The sequence below is a fragment of the Botryllus schlosseri genome, chromosome 12, assembly GCF_051294905.1.
Source record: "Botryllus schlosseri isolate E-star chromosome 12, Bs_hap1, whole genome shotgun sequence".
Taxonomy (NCBI): domain Eukaryota; kingdom Metazoa; phylum Chordata; class Ascidiacea; order Stolidobranchia; family Styelidae; genus Botryllus; species Botryllus schlosseri.
In genome coordinates this window covers 6,189,879-6,214,826 of record NC_137247.1, presented here as the reverse complement: position 1 = coordinate 6,214,826, position 24,948 = coordinate 6,189,879, and the positions used below count along the sequence as shown (strand labels likewise).

Here is a 24,948-nt window from a genome sequence, read left to right as displayed (position 1 = left end):
ATTGACTAACGGTAATGTTAGATTACCACGAAATGTCTGGCTACCGTGCTTCCAAACATTTCGCGGTAAATCGAGGTTTTTATTTTTTACAGTGCATAGGCGAAAGTGAAGACTTTCTGTAGTCATCACCAAGCTTTCTAGACATCAACTAAGAGTGCAAAGCAATAAGGCCGTGATTAGGACAAGATGAAAGTAATATAGATAATCAATTTTAGTCATAAGCATGCACCCCTAAGTTCGTGGTTCGCGTGGCTCACGCAACCATGCACCCAACAAAGTTTACGGGTGTGCGGTAAGAAGGGTAAAGAACCCCTGTGTTTACGAGTATCTGCATTGCTAATCTACGATCGTTTGTAGCGCCGACTGACATCACGTGTGATGGTTCCGAAATGCAAATATCTCTGCCTTCGTGCGCTTCAAATAGGACTGTTGTGGTCGGAACGAACGAGGAATATTTTTCGCAAGCAAGCTGTCAGTCTACTCTCAACGGACCGAATCATGTTTTGCGCTTCACGAGAGAGCAATGTGGCGTGACCGAATGGGTATGACGATTACATTAGCAGTTGCTAAGCACAAGTTACTTTATTAAAAACTTCAAAAATTCAAAACACCACATGCTTGCGATAAAATGTAAAATTATAAGTCAATAGACAAAGAACCGTGAAATATGTCTATCTATGGTGTTTTACGCTTATTTAAATAGGCTTTACTCGGCATCTCGAATTTTAGTCGAATTCCTACCTGCTGCGCTACCAAGCCCATATGTGGATTTGGCACGAAGAAGGACGAGTCTCCTCGATCATAACTCGTGGAGAATGGAAACAATTCCCAGTCACGTGTTCGATGCTGACATCTAGCACAGTGAACGCATCGTTCATCCCCGAACTACCGCTGGATTCGAAGTTCTTTCCAATTGACATTACGATTGACGGGATGGGCGAATATTCTTTCTATTTTGAGTTTTACTACTCGGAAAACTTCTCGGTAAGACAGCGATTATGATTTGTGTCCACGTTTCAAATAAAACAGCGTCTGGGCTTGCTCAAAACTAGTCACCAAAACAAAGTTTCCATTTTTGCCAAGTATAGGCCTATGTTTTCCTTCTGGTGTAACATGTTTCAACAATAAATCAACAACTTTATTTGTGACAGCCCAGTCGCTAGGGGCACATGTTACATTATTATTGATGCCAAAGGTCTGGTGTTGCGTACGACAAATGGATACTTGGTGGATACTAGATAAAGCATGGGCAATCAAATGCCCTAAGAAAAAAGCTACCTTATATTCAGTAATAAACTGTAACAATACGAGATCTTCCACAATGGCAGGCACCTATTATGCTGTAATATGACAATATCAAATTCATAATCACACATTGTTCCAAATTATGACAATTTACTGTTAATTCCAACAGACTGTAGTCGCTCCAGCGGATTATCCACTACAAGTTAGCGCGAATGAACGAATGTACTTTTCTCTTGGTGCCGTTGGCCAGGGACAAACTGGACTTGTTTTCTTTACTGAACAATGCACGGCCAATTCTATTACCTCCCCTGGCGGTTCGACATTGACGTACACGTTCATCGAAGAAGGGTATGTGACCTAAATTGTTAACCGCAACAATAAGAAGCTCACAACAAGATTATACTGCATTAGCCTACTTAATTTTCTCATATCTTCAGTTCAGCAATCGTTATAGTCCTATTCGGTACAATACAAGTCCATGAATACCGTGATACGTCTCGTCCTACATGTGTCGTGATAACGTTAAGACAACTATAGGATTCCCGATAAAATGTTAAATATGTGTTCGTTCGAAAGGCGGGAAAAGAAGATTATCTATAGAAGAGGTGTTTTCAGATGTAATTGATTACACGGTTTCGATTGCGGTGGACACCATTTTGCGTGAGCATCCCTAAACCGCAACAGTAGCAACGGGTACTTTGGGCTGTGCATTCGGGGTCTGTGGAGTCGGAGTCAGAGTTTGGCAATTCTTCGCCTAACTGAGTCGGAGTCGGATACTCTTTTTAGCACGCCTTGGAGTCTGAGTCGAGGTCGTGAAAGTGGCTGTAGTCAGAGTCGTGGAAAAAATACTGACTGGAGTCGGGATCGAAGTTTGTGAAACTGACCCTGACTCCGACTCCGACTCCAACTTCTTTATTATATGAAAACAATTGCTTTCAAAGGTATCTTTAAATTACTACTAATAACTAAAATAGGATTTTTATGCACCATCAATCACTGTTATTAGTGACGATATTGATAAAATTGGACATAATTTGCAAATTGCAATTCAGTTGCATAGAGGAAGAAAAATGTCGTAATGTGCATCTTCACGATGCAGTCACAAATTGATGCAATATTTGGAATTATACCATGATACTGTGACAGATTAAACACATCGTCTGGTTTTGTGAAATTGTTAAATTGATGTAAATATAACCAAACGCTGCTTCCCACTCGACAAAATTAATTAGTAGTGTATCTCAGCTGCTTGAGTCGAACAAATTATTAAGAAAGACTGCAAGTCCTAGTCCTTGAGTAGTTCACTAAGTGCATGTAGATAGACGTATGCTATTGACTACTTCCTAAATTTCGTTTCTGACCACTGATTACTAGTAGTGAAAGTGTGTGTGCTTGTAATCACTATAGTGTGTAATGAGAAAACCAATGAGGTAGATATCTCTATTAGTTGCCGACTCATACAAAAGAGCTATACTTCGATGGTTTTATCTACATTTTAATTATGCAGGATTGGATATATGTCATCGTTGAATGATTCATACATATTGGGGTTTTAGAGAGTTCATGTTAGAAAAACTTATAAAATATGAAAAAGGAAGGATATTAAGAAAGGCATTCTTCCATGTTAATTGCATAGCGAATAATTTTGTGCCACAATGAAACAATTTTACATGTCGTCATTAATCCTATGTTTGCATTTGTTTTATGGTTAGGCTACATGATAGTCATTTAACCGTCACTGTGGCACATAATTTTCGCAGTAAATTGGTAATACTGTTGGAGTCGGAGTTCTCTTAAGAAAAAAGTTGGAGTCGGAGCCGCAGTCGGTACCTTTAATGACTCAGGAGTCAGAGTCGGAGTTGAAGTGGGTATAATGAAAATGTTTGGAGTCGGAGTCGAAGTTGGAGTCGGTATAATGAAAATTTTTGGAGTCTGAGTCGGTGGTAAAATCTGCTGACTCCACAGCCCTGCTTCAAAGAGCATTCAAATTGATTTGATTGATTCGATGCATATCACATATACTTTCAGCCACTGTTTTCCAAGATAAATGTCGGACGGAACTACCGATATAACGTGTGTCACCGCTTGTTATGATTTTTCGTGTATCAAAGTTGGGAATGCTCATTCAACAATTTCAGAGCTTCGTTGCCGTTAACAAACAGATAGCTCTTGAAGTGCTCTTGAAATTTATTCTGTATTAAAAGCCGTAATACAATCCTATTCGAGGGAGTCGAACTTATTGTCGAGACACATGAGGGCGCAAAAGTTTTGAGCGAAACGCAACATAGCTTGCGGGTTTCTATTATTAAAAATACCTCGTAAGCTTATTTTTCATTGCTATCCGCATTAGGTTAATCTCGCAGTAAAGAGAACGTGCTTAATATATCTTCAGTCGGGATGTTCTTTGCTGATCTTTCTAGGCTCTTCTCTTTTCCAGGTTCTGTTTCTATTATTATAGATATCCTGTGTGTAGCCTACGCTGTACAATATATACGTACACTGATCGCCGTAATATCATTTCAAACCAGTAACTAAATGTTTCTTTCAGCTGTTTTCTCGACCCCACTCTCATCCGACACAGCGCACCGTCAGATATGGAGGACATGCTCAGTATGCAAGCATTCGAGTTCGAAGCCAACTTACTCAATGACCGAGAAAATGCAGAGATTTCTATTGAGGTACGGCACGCAGAATTGAAATCAGTCTGTGTTAGCGACCAGAAACGGTATTGCACTCAATATAGGCCTATCTGACGGGTGACAGAGACTGTATTTGATTTTGACATCCCCTCACGTTCTCGCCAACTTCGTGACCTCTGATTATCGTGGAGGTGGTGGAAGAAGTTAGCGTTGGTACTCAATAGAAGCACCAGTACTTTGGAATTGCACGGTGTCTCCTCGCGACTAACGCAAAATCACTATTGATGCCTCAATAAGTGCCATTTTCGAAAATATAATCTGGTACCGTGATAAGGATGTTATTTTCATCCAATGATATACATACAAATATATGTACAATACATATATATACACCATGGGTGTGCGATAAACAATTGTTAACGGAAAGTTCCGATGGCCTGATTTGAATTCTACGTTATAGATTTATGGTAGAAATCTCGTAAACACACCTTGCACAGACATGCTCTTAGAGTGCTTGATATGCCAATGATATGGCAACCGTCATATAAGAGACTCCGTTTTAGTGCCAAGTCATGATTTGCAACGCCTCGAATAGCAGCACCAGGTGTTCCCAAGGATGCCAACAACCCGTCGGTCGCAAAAGAAGGTAAGGGAGAAGGATATTGAAATATTCGCAGTGCGGAGACCCATTGTTCCTAATCCATCATCGCTAGATCAACGCAGGAGAGAACAAAGTTGCATGGGCATGTCCGAGACGTTGATGACGAGGAGAACGAAGAGGAAAGCCTTCAAGTCACGAATTCAGAGTCCCCGCGGCTAACGGCCAATGCGAAGTTCATTCTTGGTAGATCCTTGACGACTGTTGGTAAGCTAACTAAATTTGTTCACCGTTGACGCGTCTCATTCAAAATGTTGTAAAACAGGTTCAGGATCGTCGCGCGATAGCTGCTGCGTTTGGTTGCTCTTCGGAATCGCACAAATTGTTGTAGTCATGCGTCGGCTTTTGCTTGCAGAGCCCTAAAGTAGCCCGCATCGACTTATTTTTCACTGCACCTGATATTACGCATATTAGTGTGCATCAATTACCTAAAAATTTATCTTGCTTATACGTAGGCCTATCCGGGGTGACGACATAACCATACTGGTACAACTTTAGTTCTAATCTAGTCAACTATAGTTGCAAGCTGCTACGTAGTATATTCCATTCTATCGCCCTTCGTGTTTCTGTATCTTGTTTTACAAAACAATAACAGTAAGCTGACCCGCTAAGTGCAATCTTTCTGCCCTATAACGCCATTCGCGTGCAGGATGTCGTCGAGGTAGGACGTACCAATTATGACAGATACCAGCTGTTAGCGGTCGAGCTTCTCGTCGGACACAATGTGTTACCGTGACTTCTTACCTTACGTACATCATATATTAACTGCTTACTGGTTTATAAGTCCGTGTATTAACTATGCGGGGATTAGGCGGGGCTCAAAAGCGTCAAAAGAGGCCTCATTCCCGTCCAATTCAGAATTGGCGCATTCCGTTGTAGTTAAAGGTGTTCACCGGAAGATTCGGCTGTACAACCCATTGGTGATCAATAAAACGTTCTACAAAGTGTTAGGGGGGCATAGACTGACCTCAGAGTGTTACCATCAGATGACTTGTGTATTCAATGCGCGAACCATACGCCCAAGTGGGAAAGTTACTTAGTTATTGTACTGATCTCGGCACTAAAGGAAACCCGATCGAGGTTCGCGTAGAGAAGTGGTTCCTAAAGTGGGCGCTAGCGCTCCGTTGGGGGCGATCGCGAACCTAGAGGGGGCGCTGGCCATGAAATGGGCGATTGGTGGCGTTGGCTCTAAAATTGTGTGCTAGGGGGTCGCTGGGAGAAAATGGGGGCGGTGTAGGTTTAGAAGGCAACTGCTGCGTAGTGTTGAAACGATTGATAAATAAAGCAGCTAAATTCACAGTAAAATGCAGAATCGATTCAGTCAAGGCAATTTAGGGTCGTCCGTTTATTTATTCAGCTGCACCGAAAAAGTCCATTGTTACTTGACAATGTTGATCCTGCTCATAAATGGACTAATTTAACAGTCGTCATTGTCCCTGAAAAGCGTGGTTCATTGTGTGCTGTGAGAACTACGAACTATTTGAGCAATGCAAGGTATGATGGATTTTTAAGAGAAACTGTCTGGCGTGATGTTATTCTCTGTTTCAAACGATCCTGGATTTTCGACAGTGCTGCCACAGTGGCCTTCCACACGGCGTTCTCGTTGCCAGAAACGATATCATTTCTACTTGACAGTCATATTTTCCAAAATGTATGAGTAGAATATATCCGTTCTTAGTAATGATGGAACCTGATAAAGGTGGAAATGGCACTGTCCGGATTCAGTTAGAAGCCCCTAATATTTCAGCGAAAATTTACGACACGTGAACTGTTTCAGTTCTCAAGCTTGCATGAGCTACTGGTCTAGCTAGAATACCAGACTTTGATGGAGAAACATAAATCAACCATCTCAGAATATTCCACGAGGATATGGTGATTTGATTACAGGATATACTCCAATTAATAATTCCTGGATAATCAATCCATACCGTGAAGTTCCCGAGCATGAAATGATTGAGGAGATGAATACATTGTAGTGTAGAACAATTTTGAGTTCAACCCAAGGTTTTGCATCTCCAATCATTTGTTATGGATACACAATTGAATAAAATAGAAATACTCTCACTAAAGTCGGGACTTTGTCGTCGTTGTCCTTATCCGCTCATATTTAGTAGAACGGGTTTTCAGTGCCGTGACAAAGTTTCTGACTCACAGCAGAAACCGACCTGATAATACGGGAAGTGGAAATTTAAGAATGAGATTATCCTTATTAAAACTCAAACCCAGTATGACGAGGATGGTGGTGATAATAATAATACACCAGCTTCATCCGCGACATTGTTAGCTGTAATAACTGCAGAACAACTTTCGTTTTATGATTTAGGTGTGGTGAGGAGAGTGTCGGGGGCGCTGGCACTTTCTTCGTTGTCCAGGGGGGCGGTAGCTCGAAAAAGTTTGGGAAACACTGGCGTAGAGCTGTACAAGACTAAGCCTAGCGAGGTACGCGGCGTAATTTCGGATGTGCCTCATGATCTCACTGATCTCACTGAAATAAGCAATCCCTTGCCAATCAACATGTTAGCTTCGTTCGTAGATTCGCCTATTATCGCTCGAATGCAGGAATCAAGATGAGTACATCAGTACTGCTTCGCTTTGCTTCTACTATCCTAACGACAGTAGTTAAAATCGGATTTCTGCAGCTTAGAAGAAGGATCTATAACCCACCGCCGACACGCTGCTTGCAATGTAATATTGCACATAAAGCGAAATATTGCCACGGAAGGAAGAGGTGCACGAAATGTGGCAAAGACCACGCTTACGACAACTGTGATAGTCAGACCTCAATTTGTGTCAACTGCAAACTAGCGCACTCTGCGGGTTACGCAGGATGTCCTAGATATAAAGACGAGAGTAGGATCCAGTCCACTATGGCAAATGCCAAAGTCGATTATTGGACAGCTCGACAAATGCGTCAGAGAGAGAGAGAGAGAGTCAGGGACACAGTGGTATGCAACAACAAGTCACAACACCAGAAGATCAAACACGGCCTCCTACCTTGATACGGCATGGATGCGAACCACAGAACTACCCCAAACGGAAATGCCGACAGAACAATGTGCGCCAAATACACACGCTGCAACTGATGAAAGTCCTATTACAATCCGGATCAAAGCATTTTTCACTTTCATTGCCGAAGTCATAAAAAATACAATATTCGCCCTCGTGGCTGGAACGGATTTATGCATTGAATCCATTGTTGAGGAATCCACGGGAAACAATCTCGGTATAATTATTCAAGCTATACCAAGAGAAACCGAACAACCTACTGTAATAAATTTATCTGTTGATACAACTGTTGAAGAAAATCAGGTACCAGATACAAGTTTGTCAACCACTGATAAGAAACTACGAAATCGCGAGAAGGGAAAAAGGGGGCTCCAAAGGATCCCTCAGGTGAAAATAGCCAACATATGGAGACGGGTGACAAGTAGGCTAATCAAGATGCCATTATCCATTAGTGGAATTGTAGAGGTATTTACAGAGAGTTGGACGAGTTGAAAGTTTTTTTTGCGGGATCAAGTAACGAAACCAGACGTGATATAGCCATTCAGGAAACTCATCTCGTTCCTAGATACAACCCAACGATTCAAGGATAAGTGCTGATTAGAAAAGACCGAGACATTCATGGCGGTGGTTTTTGTTTATTTATAAAACGTCAATTAACATACATTGAGATACCCGTGGACGATGTGTTGCCGATTGAATCTCAAGTTGTACAGATCGGAGAAATTAAAATTATGAATTTATGCATCTCTATGCACTATTGCATATGGTGTCGACACAAGCAAATCTCACGCCTGAGTGAAATTGATACACGTCACAATTTCCATTTGGTTACAGGCAATTTGACGGTCATTTTTGACCGGCATTAAATTTGGTAAGACGGGTATCAATCGAAAACTGACTACGCACTGATTACGAAAATATAAATTTTATTCCGCTCGTGGCCCTGGAATCCCCACAATCAGCCTCGAATTTTTAATTGTTATGGAGATTGGCATTGGGACGCAACAATGCTGTCTGGTTCTTTTGCTCTTGAGCTACTCTCTCGTTTCGCCAGACAGCATCGTTGCGTCCCAATGCCAACGTATACGATATGGGATGGTTGGAACCGTCAAAATATACTCGGCTCAACAGCTATAGTACGTAGATCTTTCGTCAAAGGAGCTATATTTATCCTATATTTTCAATTATCAATTTCAATCCACTATGACGCCACAATTAAATATTCGTGACGTCGTGGCGTGTTTTATAGAAGGGCCTTGTTTTAAATATGTTTGTTTTAAATTGATTATTGTTTTAAATGCAACCCTATAGTTGGTCCCATAGTGATATATATAATGTACTATTGACGGGCCTCTTCAGTCACTTGTAAAACTGTGTAAAACGCGGAACAAACTTTGAAATCAATAGCTGATATTTTGCCAAATTTCTGATGGGACTCGTGGATAACGCAATATCATTATATTCAAAAAAATACAACGTACCAATGCCGGGAGAATAGTCTTATTATGTACTACATTCTACATTGTAACAGCTACATGGACGACAATATATTTAGCCTATATCGTGTGTCTGCTTTCTTCTTGCCATACAATCCCGAAGTATAGGATTTTCTGCGATTATTTCCTGACAGTCCTATGCCTATTAGTTACATCATTGTGGCTCTTAATTATTGTTAGCGATATAATATTTCGATTGATATCTCTCTAGTCTGCAGCACAGTCAGTCGGTTAAAATCCGAATGTTATTGTGTACTACACGTCGACCCAACCTGAAGAAAGCCAACACACGAAAGAACCAAATACACATTTTCAAGGCTACGGTGGGCCGATGACGGGAACCGGTGAGAATTAATGCTGTTTAAGATTTGATGCGTACATGTATAACTCTATTTCTTATCCACAAGACCCCCAGCATCAACACTTTGACGCGTCATCACCAGACCAGTACGCACAAGGTCCTGGGCACTGGCACGGAGCATATATGCCGCAATCAAATGCTGAATTGCCACCGCCACCACCTTACGCATCTACCCACCAATATCCAGATGAGAAGCGTATTCCAGACTAGTATTTCGAATGAAAGTCATTGATCCAAACTTTTGAATCTATATCCTGTGACTCGTCACTTCGATTGCTATATGTTTACTGAAATATATATTATTTAAGCATATATTAGGATACACTAGATATCTGTAAGCCAGGAGCGGGCAAACTACGGCCAACGACAACATTTTGTGCGGCCCGCGAAGGCATCGAGAAACGTGTTAGAGAAATATCGATTAAAATATGCAGTAAAAAATCAAATTTCTTGAGAGACTTGATTGAACTTTATAAATATATTTTATCATGAAATTGATTAAATAATAATCTTAATGTTGCATTTTCTTATTTTATTGTTAGTTCAATAGCCCAGCCTAGGGGCCTGCGCATTTTGAAACGCTTCGGTTGCTGGATATCCAAGACAATCAAAACGGAAATTAGTGAGTTTGAATCACAATTGTGATTTTAGAGTGGAACTTTCAGTGCTGCACTTATCAAAGTAAAAAGATTCGTGCGTCTGTTTGGTAGATTCGTCCTCTATATGCGCAGTTAGTTGCAAATCATTCATAACTTTGCTGTCAACTCATCCATAATAAGTAGTCCAAAGCAATACAAAAAGCGGAAAGTTGAAAATGAATGCTGCTGGAATCAATAACGAATCAACTTATATGTCGGCCTACTTCCGTTCCGGCGTCGATGGTAACGCAATACGTATTACTCGTCATAATATGACATTATTATAATGAATTCATTCCTGCAATTCAAAACACCATTTCAATCCAACCATCCGAATTATAGGCACTAGTTATCAAATTATGAGGTGCAAAATAAATCAACGGAATTATGTTTGAGACAATAGTTAATAATGTTGATGTCGTCCTCACTGAAGAACGTGATAAGGGCAATTTGAATACGGTAAGCCGCTCAAAATCATTTAAAGGTAACATGTTGGTGTCAGAATTGTGTGTTCTGAAGTTTGACCAGACCCTGAATCAACATATCTATAAGCTAATCGTTGCTCACATAGGCCTATTCAAATTTCCATCCTATCCTAAGAATCATCACAACCTTATTTCATTCTTTCTTTTGACGAATTAATTCAGGATGGCCAGTTTATAAAATCTCGGTAATGGTTCTGACGCGTGTGCGTTATCATTAAATCAACATTGAAATTGTTTTAATATACATGCATATGTATACATATGTATTATTTCCACGTCTTCGGTTACTTTATATCAAGGGTCCTGAAAGTGTGGGTCGCGATGGCATCCGGGCGATCTTTTAATATGGTGGATGTTAGAGTACAGGATCGCTACTGGTGCGTGTCGTTCGACATCCTCCTATCTGTTCATGACCAGACATGGGGTGATTACTTCATGAATGTAATCGATTGCGATTACGATTACTTCTGAATCACGCGATTGCGATTACGATTACGATTACAGCAAAATCAGGAAGTAGTCGATTACGATTACGATGACATTGGAAAAGTAATCACGATTACTCACGATTACATTTATTTTGCATCGTAGTAGTTATAATGGAAGACAATACATGTTTTGCGCTGAAAAGACCCAATGATATAACAACTGTCTTTCAAAAAGATGGGACGTTTCCGTGTTACGTCATAATGTACCCATTACCCATTTTATAGAGGACGGTTTATCGCACCCAATGATTTGCATTCTTGCCAGGTCCATAACTGCCGCATCCCCAAGTCCCCTAATAGTCCATTCCTTCCAATCCGAGCCCACGATGCAAATGCCACCCGGGCACCCACAGAGAATTAGACATGACAATTTGTGTGTGCGTCTCTCGCAAGTTTTTCTTTTATTCTGCTGTTTGGGCCTCTGCCATCAATATCTTGTGGCTATATAACAGACAGGAGGTCACGAATTAACAACATACAATAAAGTAATTATTGCAAGACACCAGATGTAATAATTATGAATTACGCCTCCCCCCCCCGTTTTTCAGGTAAATCTGACCATCGGGCGGTGAGATCGGATTAGAAATGCAATATAATGCAATTACCAATATTATTGACGTAATTGAATCTTCAACTTCAAAATTGACTACCTTATGGGGGCCCAAGACCAAAGTTTGGTTGGGGGACGCTTTTGTTGTTTTGATCCTGATTCTAGCTACAACCCACGCTAACATGATATATAAGCCGGTGGCTATGGCGGCAGGTCCAAATGTTCCGTAAAGAATTGTGAAATAGCGACCCGTTTTGGGTAGAATATTATGAAAATAACAGAATATGAACATAAGATTCGGCCTTCAACTTTATGCAGATAATGTCATGCAAGCTGCCATTACGAGAAACAGCAAAACAACTGCTCAGTTATGATGATATATATCAGCAGCTGTTGATTTTAATGCTTCGTTGCGGAAATCGTAATGTTTTATTTGACGAGTGCAGAATTTTAGACCTTTGTCTGCTGTACGTTCGTACCATATAAGCCTACTGCTCGCCAGGCAGCATCGGTGAAACTGCATTTAACTTTAGAATTAGGACTATTACATTGTATAGTTCAGGGGTCACCAACACGCGGCCCGCGAGGTCATATTTTGCGGCCCGCGACGTGATTTGAGATTTCTAAAGAAAACGATTTTGAAATGCAGTTTCAAGTATTGTTGTTGTTCTTGTTGTTTCGAAATAGCTATTCTCATGTGCCCAACATCACTATTCGTCACTAGCTAAAACGGCTTTGCAGATGGCAACAGCATTCCATCGAGGAAGAATAATCTGCTGAAATGAATGGGCTGGGCATATATGGCCTTGACGTGCAATGGTCAAAACACTTCCAAGATCGAGACGCCTATAAAACGGCATACGGCAGTGGTTCACTGGGCTGCGCGCCCCTCTTGTGGGGGCGTGAAAGCATCTGATAAGGGCGCGGAGCTGCGGTCAACTGAAAAATTTTTCGCGCTGGGCGCGATTTACATCACCTTTATATTTTGTGTATATCAACAGTCATAACCGTCAATGCCATCAAACTATCCGTTGGGATTGCTAACATTCCGGTTGCATTTTGTGATATGACGATAAGGGGGAGCGAAAGTTTTCAGTATCATTAAGGGGGGCGCATCTAAAAATGTTTGAGAACGACTGGGTTAGGGCTTCCCAACAAGATCAAACTTTACGTGGAGATGGTATTTCAGCAAGTAACGTATCTCGCTAGCCCCAATATCGAGTCCTTATTGGCTGAAAAGCGTTTCCAGTATCGTGCACAGCTCAGACTTCAAAATAAAATGAAGTGAATGATAATGATTTTGTGTTGCATTTGTATTCCTTTGATAAAATATTACTTCTTTTGTGGTCACTACGCCCATTGCCTAAATTAAGTAGCACGGCGTTGTACCGACGTAGAGTTTCAAAACGATGGTTGCCTAGTTTATACCGATATTGACTTCATGCGGCCCGCGGCCGCTGCGAAATTTGAAAAGTGGCCCGCGACCCGATTTAAGTTGGCGACCCCTGGTATAGTTTAACTAAGCATAACCAAACATAAATACAAAAGTTGCTATTTTAACTTAGGCAGAGAGGTGATTATGAAATTAATTATTAATTAAAATTAATTATTAAATTAGTTATCATGGTGCGAGTTAGTGGCGTCTGAAATGTATCGATAAACCGATAAATAGCACGGTGGTTTTTCTTACAATCACACAAATGTACATGGAATGTCTATTTACTATGTGTGGGTGCAGTGGCATTTGAAAATCAGATGTTTGTGCTCTCAATAACTGGAATACTAATATCTCTTCCTTTTTCACGAGTGTTCAGTTTATGTCACAGTCCTTGTACAAATAAAAAGTAATCGTTTTTTCACAAAGAAATCGATTAAAAATGGGAAGTAGTCGATTACGATTACGATTACTTCGGGATTTTTTCGAATGTAATCGATTGCGATTACGATTACTTGAAAATGCTGTAATCGTCGTAATCGATTACGATTACTAATCGCGATTACCCCATGTCTGTTCATGACATCGCATTGTACATTGTGTGTGACTTGTTCAGATCAAAAACATAACCCAACGATATTATTTGTTGAATTTCTTTTATCTACTGTAGGCCAATCAGCGAGACGCGTAGAAAAGGCATCAAAACTCGGCTTGATCATAAATATGTTCCGACCGTTGTATTGGTTTGAACCCACCACAAGATTTCTTCGGCAATGGTTTCTCTTAAAAACACTGTAGGGGAGCGTTATGATGCTTTAGTGTAGGGGTGTGCAGTGTGCAACGATCGGTTGTTGACGGAGGGATTTGCGAGACCAACCCCTATACTGTGCCAGGATACATGAAGACATCATGTTTTGACCAGCATATCGATAGGTGAAGTACGGTGCCAAAGAATTGGTGGCAATAAAACCAAAATGACCGTCGCTGGTTGGCTAATACCTTCAATATTGATGTGACCGGTCGTGGAAATGGTTGGTACAAGTAGTAGAATGTCAGTACAAGTGCGACCCGTGGTCAAATAAAACACTCCAATTTAAAATCGCGTGAGTCAGACATGTCCATAGAGCTGCATTGCGTACGACTGCTGTCTGCGCGTTCTCTATATCGTATAGGCTACATGCCGGTAAAATGTATCATCGTTATACTTAAAATGCACACGATTTGATGTGTGAGGCTTGGGTCGCGGGATGCCACCAAAACTCTGATTTATGTCGCAGTCAAAATGGTTTAAGAATCACTGCTTTATATCATCGAATAAAAGCTTGAGTTTAGGTTTATATTTACGATTTTACTATAGTGCGGACCGCGAATCAATTCAGATGTTGAATGTGGCCCACAAGCTTAATAGTTTGTCCACCCCAGCTCTAAGCGAATCTGTCGGACTTGAATTTTGCCTATTAAAATTCCACGACATTTAAGATATTGATATGATAAAACAGCTAGCATAGGGAGGAGCGAGTACGAGAACCAGTTTTCCTGCCGCCCAGAATGATCGTCGGATCTCTAACCGTTAAGTAACGGGATGTTACTAACCGCGTTCCAGACATTTGATTTTTTTTAACATTAGATCGAGGCTTTTGATTGTGCATACTTGTAACTTGATGTAAAATTTTCAAGAGACTTGTAACGCGAATGACATAACATATAACATAATCAACATGTCAAAAATGACTTTTTTCTAGTTTTTTAAGACCGATCACTATTTTCCATAAAAATATCCCTTTGCAATGTCTGTTAATATCACTAATAAAAAAGTGTCCTCTTCCTCGGATCTCAAAATATGGTAACCCTTTTTACGCGATAACATGGATCCGATATTGCTACTATACAGTATACACTGTAAATCCATGTGTGGAAGGTTAGTGTATTTATTAGGGATGGTGTGAACCTCTGAAAGGTTCAGGTTCGCGTGAACGCGAACCTTTTTGAAAAGTTCTGTGTGAACGCGAACGTGAACCTCATGACGTCACGTGACGTCATATTGATAATTTCAACCCAATATTTCAATGAAGTGATAGCCTATATTAATGTACACGATACCTAGCGACGACTCGGGCCACAAATGCCACAAATGCTGAAGTACATATTGACGTTTTAAACGTCGCTAAATGTATCAACTGAGGCAATCAAATGATATAATAATTCCATGAATCAATATCTTCCGTCGCTTTGCCAGCAATTTCGACGAGGACTTGCCAGGGAATATAAGCTTACGTCTTAACGGTCTAGGCCAGACCGGAAAATATATTCGGCGTCTGAGTATTGCTACATGGATATTAGCAGAGTGTAAAACGGGTTTCTATACATGCTCCCGATATTACCCCATTAACAAGTTATACAACAGTAGCCAACACCCCAATCGCATGGATTTGGTTTTTACGATACAGTAAACATATGTACAGTACACACGTACACACCCGTACGCCGGCTATATTTTTACATCAGAAAACGATATCAATTGAATAAGCATGATTCGCTGACTACATGTAGTGTATTTCGCTCTTGATGTTGTGTGATTGCATGGTCAAGCTCACTGCAGAGAGTCACTAAATATTCACAAACGGAAAGCTGGTTATTTCGAGCAAACTTTTGTAACAAAGCAAGTAAAATATTTTAGATTGTTAAGGTGCATGCTCGCTTAGTGTGGATTGGCCATGCTGTCAGCGCCATGCATAGAGTGGTCCACAGTTGAAATGCAATAAATTTGAACCAAATAAGTTATAATGAAGAGAAAATTGTAATATATATGAAAAAGGTTCACAGTGCAGAACCTACCAGGGTTCTGTTGTGAACGCGAACCTCAAAATTTCCGAGGTTCACACACAGAACGCGAACGTGAACCTCACGTTCACACCATCCCTAGTATTTATAATATTTCCACCGTAACGATGGGCGTAAACCAGGTAAGTGAAAGTTTCAGGTACCAAATTGTGCTTGCACACCACTGGGTGAAAAAAAGTCAAATAGACCTATCCTAATGGCGATCGGCGATATATCCCGGCGGTGTAATGTGATCTGTTTATTTAACACCTTATAGGGATTGCATGGATGGTATACGAAAACGCAACCGACTAAACCCCTGGGATATCAGAAAATTAAATATTCATTCTGGTGTAGATTAATCAGCATATGATCATATAAACATAGGAGAAAGGTTTGTTTACGAGGTCTCATCGCCAACTTGTATCGTTAATGTATACTGCTGCTTTCAGTGTCCCATTTCTTCAGCGAAGAACCAGTATCACAAACACTATTGATTCCGTTCGTATATATCAGTCATCAGCATTTAAAGATGGTGTATCGTAATCAGTAATCACTAGAGCCATCTTCTTTTTACAAAAAAAGACGGAAGATTTTAACTTGAAAAATCAAAATTTTGACATTTTTTGACATTAAAAAAACGTAATTTTGACCAAATCTTGACCCAACGTATGCAAATTAGGTGTTTTCCCAAACAATTATAAAATTGTAATACTTCTCTTCATTTCTGGTGGAACTGTCTGTCCTTGCGAAGTAGTTTGGCCTAAAAAATATTTTTTGACTCAAAACTGACTAATTTTTACATGAAAAAACTTTATTTTAACGAAATCTGGCCCTATGAAGAATTCCAGTAGTTACATCACGTATTATGGTAGAAATAATTAAGGTTTGTTGTAGTACAACGAAAGATACTTTCCTACATTCACGGGTAGGAAGTGTCTATCCTTACTAAGTAGCTTGCCAAGAATGGAGAAAGAGACGTTCAGAAGCAGCAGTTGTTGGCTGACAACAATGAAGTTGTGCGTACACTACTGGTGCCACACCATGTTTCTTCATTCTGACAATGGTGTCTACATCACAATTTTTCATCATGCTATTCTTGATATAAGAACCATGCAATGCCCACTCAGTCTTGCTTCAGGTAAAATCGTTATATCATCACCGGACGGAAATACGCTGTACCCACGTGCTCGTGATGTCAGCGGCGATGAAGAAAGGGTGAACCCACAGCTAACGAGATCGTAATCTGAATTACAAATGACCACCGCGAGAATACTGCTGCAAGCCGCGGAAACCGTTGGTAAGCACAGCAATCGCGTTTGTTATCTCAGTTTCCGTGTTTGTAACCTGAATGTTACTAACGTATCATCATCACGCAACAGATTCAGGATCGTCTCGTGATGGCTACAGCGTTTGGCTGCATTTCGGTATGGCACACATTTGTGTAGTACTGCGAAAGTTGTTGGTCGTGTAATTGTACCGTGAATCAGGGACATTATAGGTTGTCGGTTCATCTTCCTTTCATTACAATTTTTTTTCCGAAGTTGGCCTACAATTCTTCGTCTTTTAGAAATAGATTGAGATAAAAAAAATTATGTTTAATTAAACACATGTAAATAAAAATAATACTACGTGATGTGTGAGGTGGTGAGATAGGGTAGTGATATGATCAACAGTTGCAATATCAATGGTTTGTGAGTAGAGTGCCTGCGTGGTTCGATACCACAAGTTCAGAGTCGATTCGAGTACTCCTTATTATAATGTCAAAGCTGCGATCAAAATACACCTTTTCGTGATCAGAACGACAATGCTGCCGGTTACAACTCTTCCAAAATAATAACCCATTGCTGTACCATGGCTATATCGTAACCTTTTGTGGTCATTGCGAGGCTCGATCACTATTACAGAAATGTCGTTACATAAACAGTTGTAGCGTTTTGCGACATGTTTTTCGATTATGACCTACGGCTAACCGACGTTTCGAGACTCCAATCGGTGGAAATTTTGCATTGATACTAAATATTTATCGTGATAAAATGTTACTCTTTGTGTGAAGAGGGTTATATTAGATATAATTTACTCACATTACCCGACTCGAATTTGAACTCTCGAATCGTTGGAATCAGCACTTCGCACCAACATCGGCTCCAGAATTCCTACCGAGGTGTTGGAGGTTTATCAGGCTGAGCTGACCTGCAATTCACTTCACTGAAACGTGGGGTTAGATATTAGCAATATGACGTCACGTGACATCACAGGGTTCACTTCGCGTTCACACAGAACCTTTCAAAAAGGTCCACGTTCATACGAATCTGAACCTTTCAGGAGTTCACACCATCCCTAGTACTCATATATACCAATGTCCGTAACAGCACTTCGTCACCCCCCCCCAAAAAAAAAAACGTTAGTCTTCCCCCCCCCCATAAGGTGATTAACACAACTTCTGGGGGGAGCTTTGAGGGATCTGTGGGAGGGCTTTGCGAGTTCTGTTGTACTGTTTGTGAGTCGGCAATTTTTGTCCAGACGCTCCAAGCGCGAAAAATTTCTATAATTCATGATTGAAGCGGTCATAATGATCGGGAATTGCATATTGCTATAATTTTTTCTTCTCTCTGCTGACGTATTCCGATTTACCGGTAGAGCTGAGTGAGGTTTCTTGGAAAATGTAGGGGCTGTAAAGAATAATGAAACAGCTTCGGCCGGACCCGCTGGTATAGTGACTTCGTTGCATGATGTTATTTTGTGAACTCCTGTCTGCAATGTCAAGCGATATTGAAATCGCCGAAACGCACACTATTTCTAATTGGTAGCCTATTTCTTCACTGGCAAGTAATTGTTCCCTGCGGGATGGCATTTGTCTTGTGGGGTTGAGATTGCTTGGACAGGAACATTCGGCGCCAGCCTATGTGGGCAATTAAACATATATGTAGGCTATCTATATCGAAGTTTTCGGTCAGCATAAGGGCAGTCCTTTTCGGCTAAGGTTTTCTCGCTGCCGATCGTTCTGGCACACTTCTCGCATGTTACATGGCCTAAAACTTCATATGTATTGGTGCGTCGTGGTGCAGTAATGGCCGACACCGAAATGCCCATTTCTATAAATTATGCGTATTTTGTCTTGGGAAAGGGTACCCAATAATCATTATACCAGGCAACATTAAATCGCGCGCTGCGCTAAAATGTTTTGAAAAAGTTGCATCAATATTCAAAAAATACTCCATGATTTATGTTAATAACGAAATAATTTTCGACTTCCTTTGAGCTCGCCTCCCCCCCCCAATTGGGGGGGGGGGTTGGGTGCGGCAGTTACAGTCCTGTATATACCTAGTGATGACTCGGGTCACATTATGTTACAATATTGAACTAAGCCTGCGTGCTGACTTCTTAAACGTCAGAAAAAGTATCAACTGGAGCAATCCGAATGTTGATATACAATGTTCTTTCCAAATCTCTTCTAGTTGCTGACGATTACCCCTGACAAGTGTCAGCCGAAAACATTCGGGTTCATTTCAATATGAATATATTATTCAAGTGTATATTGAAGTTCTGTACCTCCAAGAAGTTCCCCATAAAATCAAAATCTTCCGTCGCTTTTCCAACATTTTCGACGAGGACTTGCAAGGGAATGTAAGCTTACGCCTTAGCGGTCGATGCCGGACCGGTCAATGTAGTCGACGTCTGACTATTGCGACAGTGATATTGAGCAGATGGATCCCGAACGCCTGTTTGATTTTCTACATTTGACAACGATGTATATTTTATATCAATTTTAATATTTGGTTGAATAAGCATCATTCGCTGACTACTTACATACTGTATTTCGTTCTTGATGTTATGTGATTGCGGGTCAAGCTCACAGCAGACAGTCGCTAAATATTCACAACCGGAAAGCTAAGTTTTTGCGCAAACCTTTGTAACACAGCAAGTAAAAGTTTTGGGATGGGCAAGGTGTATGCTCATTTAGTATTGATATTTTTATGCTGCCAGCCAGCGCTTTGTGTAGAGTGGTCTGAAGTTGAAATGCAAATGATTTGAACCATAGATGCAGGGTAGTAATGTCTCGAGGCACGATTTTCTGATGACTCGACTTGACTCGAGTCATTTTCTCAAAATACGGAAATGACTCGACTCGACTCGAGTCAATCTGTGTATTGACTCGACTTGGACTCGAGTCATTGCGCATGACTCCAACCAAATCATATGACTCGAGACTCAGACGGCCAAGACCGACATTTCATAGTAATTTCGAAGAACAGTAATGTAACTACCCTAATGGGATTTCGTCTATTGGTACTGGTACTTGAAAATGCGACCAGAAACTGTTAAAAGTGAGGAAAATTAGATTATTATAAATGCGAACCATTCGATATCACCAAACAGAGTTCTAAAGGTGGGTTTAACAAGATTTCAACTGGAAACTGAGCAGTCAACGCAATGACTTGGACTCGGACTCGAGTCATCATACCATGACTCGGACTCGAACCTCTGCTCGATGACTTGGACTCGGACTTGACTCGGTGGTGAATTGAAAATGACTCGACTTGACTCGAGTCTAAACTATAAAAGTGAGATTGACTTGTGACTCGGAGCTTTGTGACTTGGTTGCAAATGCAACCCTGCATAGATGTAATAATGAAGTGATAAATTGTAATACATGAAAACGGTTCACGGTGCAGAACCTACCAAGGTTCGTTTGTGAACGTGAACCTCTCGATTTCTGAGGTTCACACACAAAACGCAAACACACCATCCCTAATAATTTGCCTGCAAGATTTTGCTGATGTCGAGAATTTGGGTAATGTGCCACATACCGACAACAATTGCAGTGTATAAGCGCGGAATACTTGGCATACCCAGGCTCAGCGCCATTTGCTATTTATAACCATAAAAACAACACCGGACTCGGAGTTGAGTAGAAAAAATGTGTGAGAGTGCAGGAGAAATTGAGAAATTTTTTACCCTAATTCGTCAAAATGGCCGAAATGTCAAGCTTTTGTTCTTGTACACTTGACTGAATAATGAACATTTATATACGCATGGTTAAAATGATATTACACTGCCAGTCAATCACAGTGTGACTGCAGATTATAGGCATGCCGAAGCTACAGTCTGCTTAATGCTGCTGCTGATGAAACTAACCGTACCGAGAACGAAAAAGTTAACCGAGATGCAATCCAGTAACTAAGAGTGGAAGACAAAAGGCCGAGTATCTAAATCCTGGGTTTACGGCCAATCCGTTGGGGGACTGGTAAATCCAAGGATTAGGCAACATAAATGATCCCCGCGCCCAAACGCAGGATTTGAGATAGTAAGCAACAGATTTTGGTATCCGTGAATCCGTGAACAATGTCTCTGCGTTTTTTCATGCAGTTGTCACGACATGAATCTGGCAGATTCTTTCCATTTCCTGAACGCTTATTTGTAGGATATTTGTTCACACTACATTGAATATTGAGGCGAACGCACTTATGGTTAGGGTAATGAACTCTACGAGCCGAGAGTGTAAACAACAGTAGGCGTTATACCGTTACTCTAAGACTTGTGGCAGAAGAGGATGGCTACTTTCTTTCATGTTCTTCTCTGGATATAGACAGTTCACTGATTGGAGTGGATATAATATATCTCCTAAACGCACAGCCCATACGCAAAGAACTCAAACCCAAACCGAAAATTGCCTTTTTCCGTTGCTGCGTGCCTGAGTGGTCATGTCGCGCGGAGGTCAAAGGTCAGGCCGCTATATAGTTGACATACATGGGTTTCATAAATAATAGGCAGGGTTGCCACCGACATGAACCCAAAACTAAGGACAGTCGAAAAATTAGATTAGCATGAAAAAGCTTTTTTGTACATACTTTGTATTTATACGAGCCGTGGCATATCACACCATACTTTTCGCCAGAAACAATCTGCTCCAGTAACTGCTTGTTATTAGATAGTGCTTATGGTTCTCACGAAAGCTCAGGTCTAGGTTTACCTTTACTCTGGGCCGAAACAGCACTTCGTCACCCCCCCAAAAAACGTTGGTCATGACCCTCCCCCCCCCCCATAGGGTGCTAAACCAAAATTAATCATATCGTTGTGATTAGAGGGGTCAACCAAGATGGAAAAAGCCGTACAGTGTACACAAAGTTTCGACAAAATTTGAGCGCATGGAGCAAGAACTCCGGTAACAATGCTTGTATTCTTGGTCCTGGCCGAAGAAAAGTTATGTGCGATGTAGGAATCAGGGAATATGGCTTTGAACAATTGCGATGTGCTGTGCAATTGTTGGTGAAGAATGGTTGCTGGTGTGAAAACCCAAGTATTTGATGTCTTGATATTTTCCGGTTGTAAATTTTTTGCTGAAACTTTCCGCGCACTTTCCTTGGTTAGTCGGTCGACGGGATGGTTCTGGGTTGCAGTGAGCACTGAGTACGGTAGTAAGTTGCTGCTTTTTAAATAAATGTTACTAAGGTAATACGATTGGAGTCTGTGGCTGCATGAAGTGCAAATCAGCAGTATATGAAAGAATCGGACTATTGAACCAGACCAGGAAAGGGACGCTACACTGGTATTTGACATTATGGAATGCCCGGACTTCCTATGCAGCAGCTGCCTTGTAGTATGTGGTCGTTGGTGCTGATCGATTTGTGGGAAAATTATTCATCGACTGGTTCAAATTAATCATTATGACACACTTCTTGTATTTTGGGGTATCAATATGAGTTGATATAGCGGTCTTTCCTATGGCCACCAGGTTAATGTCACAATTGCGGATATTGCAATGTGCGAAACACTCGGCTTTCAAGGTTCGTTTGACACCTTTGAATTCCCTCTCATAATTGTCACGAAACACATTTTTACGACTGTTAAATATGTAACTAATCAGGTTTAGCCTTATTAGTAGCTAAAACTATATGCGCAAGCGCAATATAATTTAGATAAATATATCAATGATTTATAGCTTTACTACTTTTTAACGAATGTGTTGACTGCACTGCGCCTTTTTTTCACTACACAATAAATTCAGTCTTCCCCACAGCTTACTTCGCTGTAGACTAAACAGTAGGTTCCTGGTACTGCTGTTTACTGCTAAAGTGACGTCTGCTGCGTCAGCTTGGTACAGTCGAAACTGCTATACCACCACTCACTGCCCTGGATATCTCACCACTTAGAAGTCAAATCCTGTGGTGTGTACGCCACGGGAGTTCCTTTCATTTATGATGCCATAAAATCTCGACACAACAGCATAATTTTATAATATTATGCAGTACAGATACCAGAGGAAAACGATCGAGGTTTTGTAGTGGTCGAAAATAAGACAAAATAAGGACGCAAGTCAAAAATAAGGACATTTCTTAGAAATAAGGAGAGTAGAGTTTTTTAAGACGTGGCTCCTCAAAATAAGGACAAATCTTAGAAATAAGGACGGTATGGCAACCCTGATAATAGGGTTGCATTGTTTGAAAGACTTTATTTAAAACACGTTTTAAACAGTGTTCTAAACAAACGCCTTACAAAAAATTGTGTTTTTTAGTGGTAAAATCATGCGATAATTGTGTAAATACTTTCCAAAAAACATGTTGTATGAGCCTATGTACAATTACCACCCAATTTTCCGACGTCTACGATATGGGATTGTTGGAACCCTCAAATAGTCGGTTCAACAGCTATAGTACTTAGATATTTCGTCAAACGAGCGATATTTACGATATATTTTCAATTGTCAATGTCGATCCACAAAGGTAATTGAATATTCGTGACGTCATGGCTTTTATAAAAAACAAAAAACTATAAAAAACATGTTCTAAACAAGGGCCTTGTTTCAAACATGTTTGCATTAAAATGATTTTTTTGTTTAAAATGCAATCCTAGTCATAAAGCAAAGATGGGCATTGCGTAAGGATTTGGATATGAACAAATATAGATATAAAATATTGGCCTGATTTTGTAACACTGTTGAAAAAAACTTAATCCATAAATTTGCTTGGAACTTTTCCTTTGCATCGTTCTTCCAGTACATTTCGCATGGCAATAAGGGAAGAGATCGAGGGACATATCCAATTCCCCTCTATTACTGGCGCGATGGAAGTTATCATCAGAACAGCGAGGCCATGTTACGCTGACATTACCGCTTAGTTCAATGCTAAAAATAGAATATAGTAGTCCTTTAAGTCACTGTTCACCACTCCGGCTAAATATTGAAACTGTAACGACAAGGAATATCTTTACAAACCAGTTTCAAAATATCATGTTGGGCATGGGGATAATATATCGAGGGATACTATTGCAAGGTGATATAAATGATGGTAGAATTCGCCGTTAAACCATACCAGTTATCGAAATAATACTTTCCTGCAAAATGTTTCTTTAGATATATATTGAGTCTTTCTTCTCGTTATGTAGGGTCAACTATCTTGAACGTGGCGCTAAAAATAGGTTGGAAGCGCTATTTTCCATAACTTTAGTAATAGTAATGTTGTAATGTAAATTATAATAATAAAAACTCTTGACTTGAGTCAACACGGATTGGATTACACACAAGTTCGAACCTCGCAAAGTCACGAAAACGATCTGAAAAGAATGCAGCAATCCACTTTTAAGTTCGCTTCCGTCACTAGATGACGAACGAATATCGCCTAACAGCAATGTTACCACTTGCGTATAAATACGAGCGGAAGTCGAGAGTCCCTTCATAAAATTCTGCTGCAACCAGTCGAGACAAATCATGAAGCCTACAAGTGTAGCTGTAATTCTGGCTGTTTGTACCTTGCATGTCAGCGTCTCTACCGCTTCACATTTTCGAGGCGGTACTGTATCCTGGAAACATTTGAGTAGTCAGGGAAATACTCACCAGGTATGTGCGCTTGGCGAAATTGAATAATATCGTGTTGCCCGAGATAACACTATGATTGTCAACCGAACGCAAAGGTTGAATGCCCACCCTGTTTTAATGTCTTGAAGATGAGTCTATCAGTCCGTATAGTCTGCACGTATATATGCTACTATGGGCAGTGAATGGACTCACAGAGCGGTTGACGAACCCTTGCAAGTTTAAATGCTTTAAATCGCTCTGTCATCTATATTGCATATTGTAACTTAGCCTATCTTTCCAGTGTGTACTCGCGGACCCCACCCAGGTCTGTGA

General features: G+C 40.6%; 3 protein-coding genes across 3 annotated transcripts in view; all 3 read left to right on the top strand.

The window, feature by feature from the left end:
- The window catches only part of LOC145452576 (uncharacterized), a 42,226-nt gene extending 37,073 nt beyond the window's left edge, over positions 1-5,153 (top strand). The window contains exons 10-16 of the mRNA XM_080330759.1: positions 358-542; positions 730-984; positions 1,415-1,593; positions 3,794-3,923; positions 4,448-4,530; positions 4,598-4,749; positions 4,808-5,153. Coding sequence (XP_080186885.1) covers positions 358-542; positions 730-984; positions 1,415-1,593; positions 3,794-3,923; positions 4,448-4,530; positions 4,598-4,749; positions 4,808-4,905 — 1,082 coding nt within the window. The 3' untranslated portion in view covers positions 4,906-5,153. The remainder of the gene's footprint in view (positions 1-357; positions 543-729; positions 985-1,414; positions 1,594-3,793; positions 3,924-4,447; positions 4,531-4,597; positions 4,750-4,807) is intronic.
- Positions 1-24,948, top strand: part of LOC145452595 (uncharacterized) — a 140,677-nt gene that overhangs the window by 56,806 nt on the left and 58,923 nt on the right. The window lies entirely within an intron of this gene.
- Positions 24,487-24,948, top strand: part of LOC145452575 (uncharacterized) — a 43,527-nt gene continuing 43,065 nt past the window's right edge. The window contains exon 1 of the mRNA XM_080330758.1: positions 24,487-24,657. Within this exon, the coding sequence (XP_080186884.1) occupies positions 24,529-24,657 (129 nt within the window). The 5' untranslated portion in view covers positions 24,487-24,528. The remainder of the gene's footprint in view (positions 24,658-24,948) is intronic.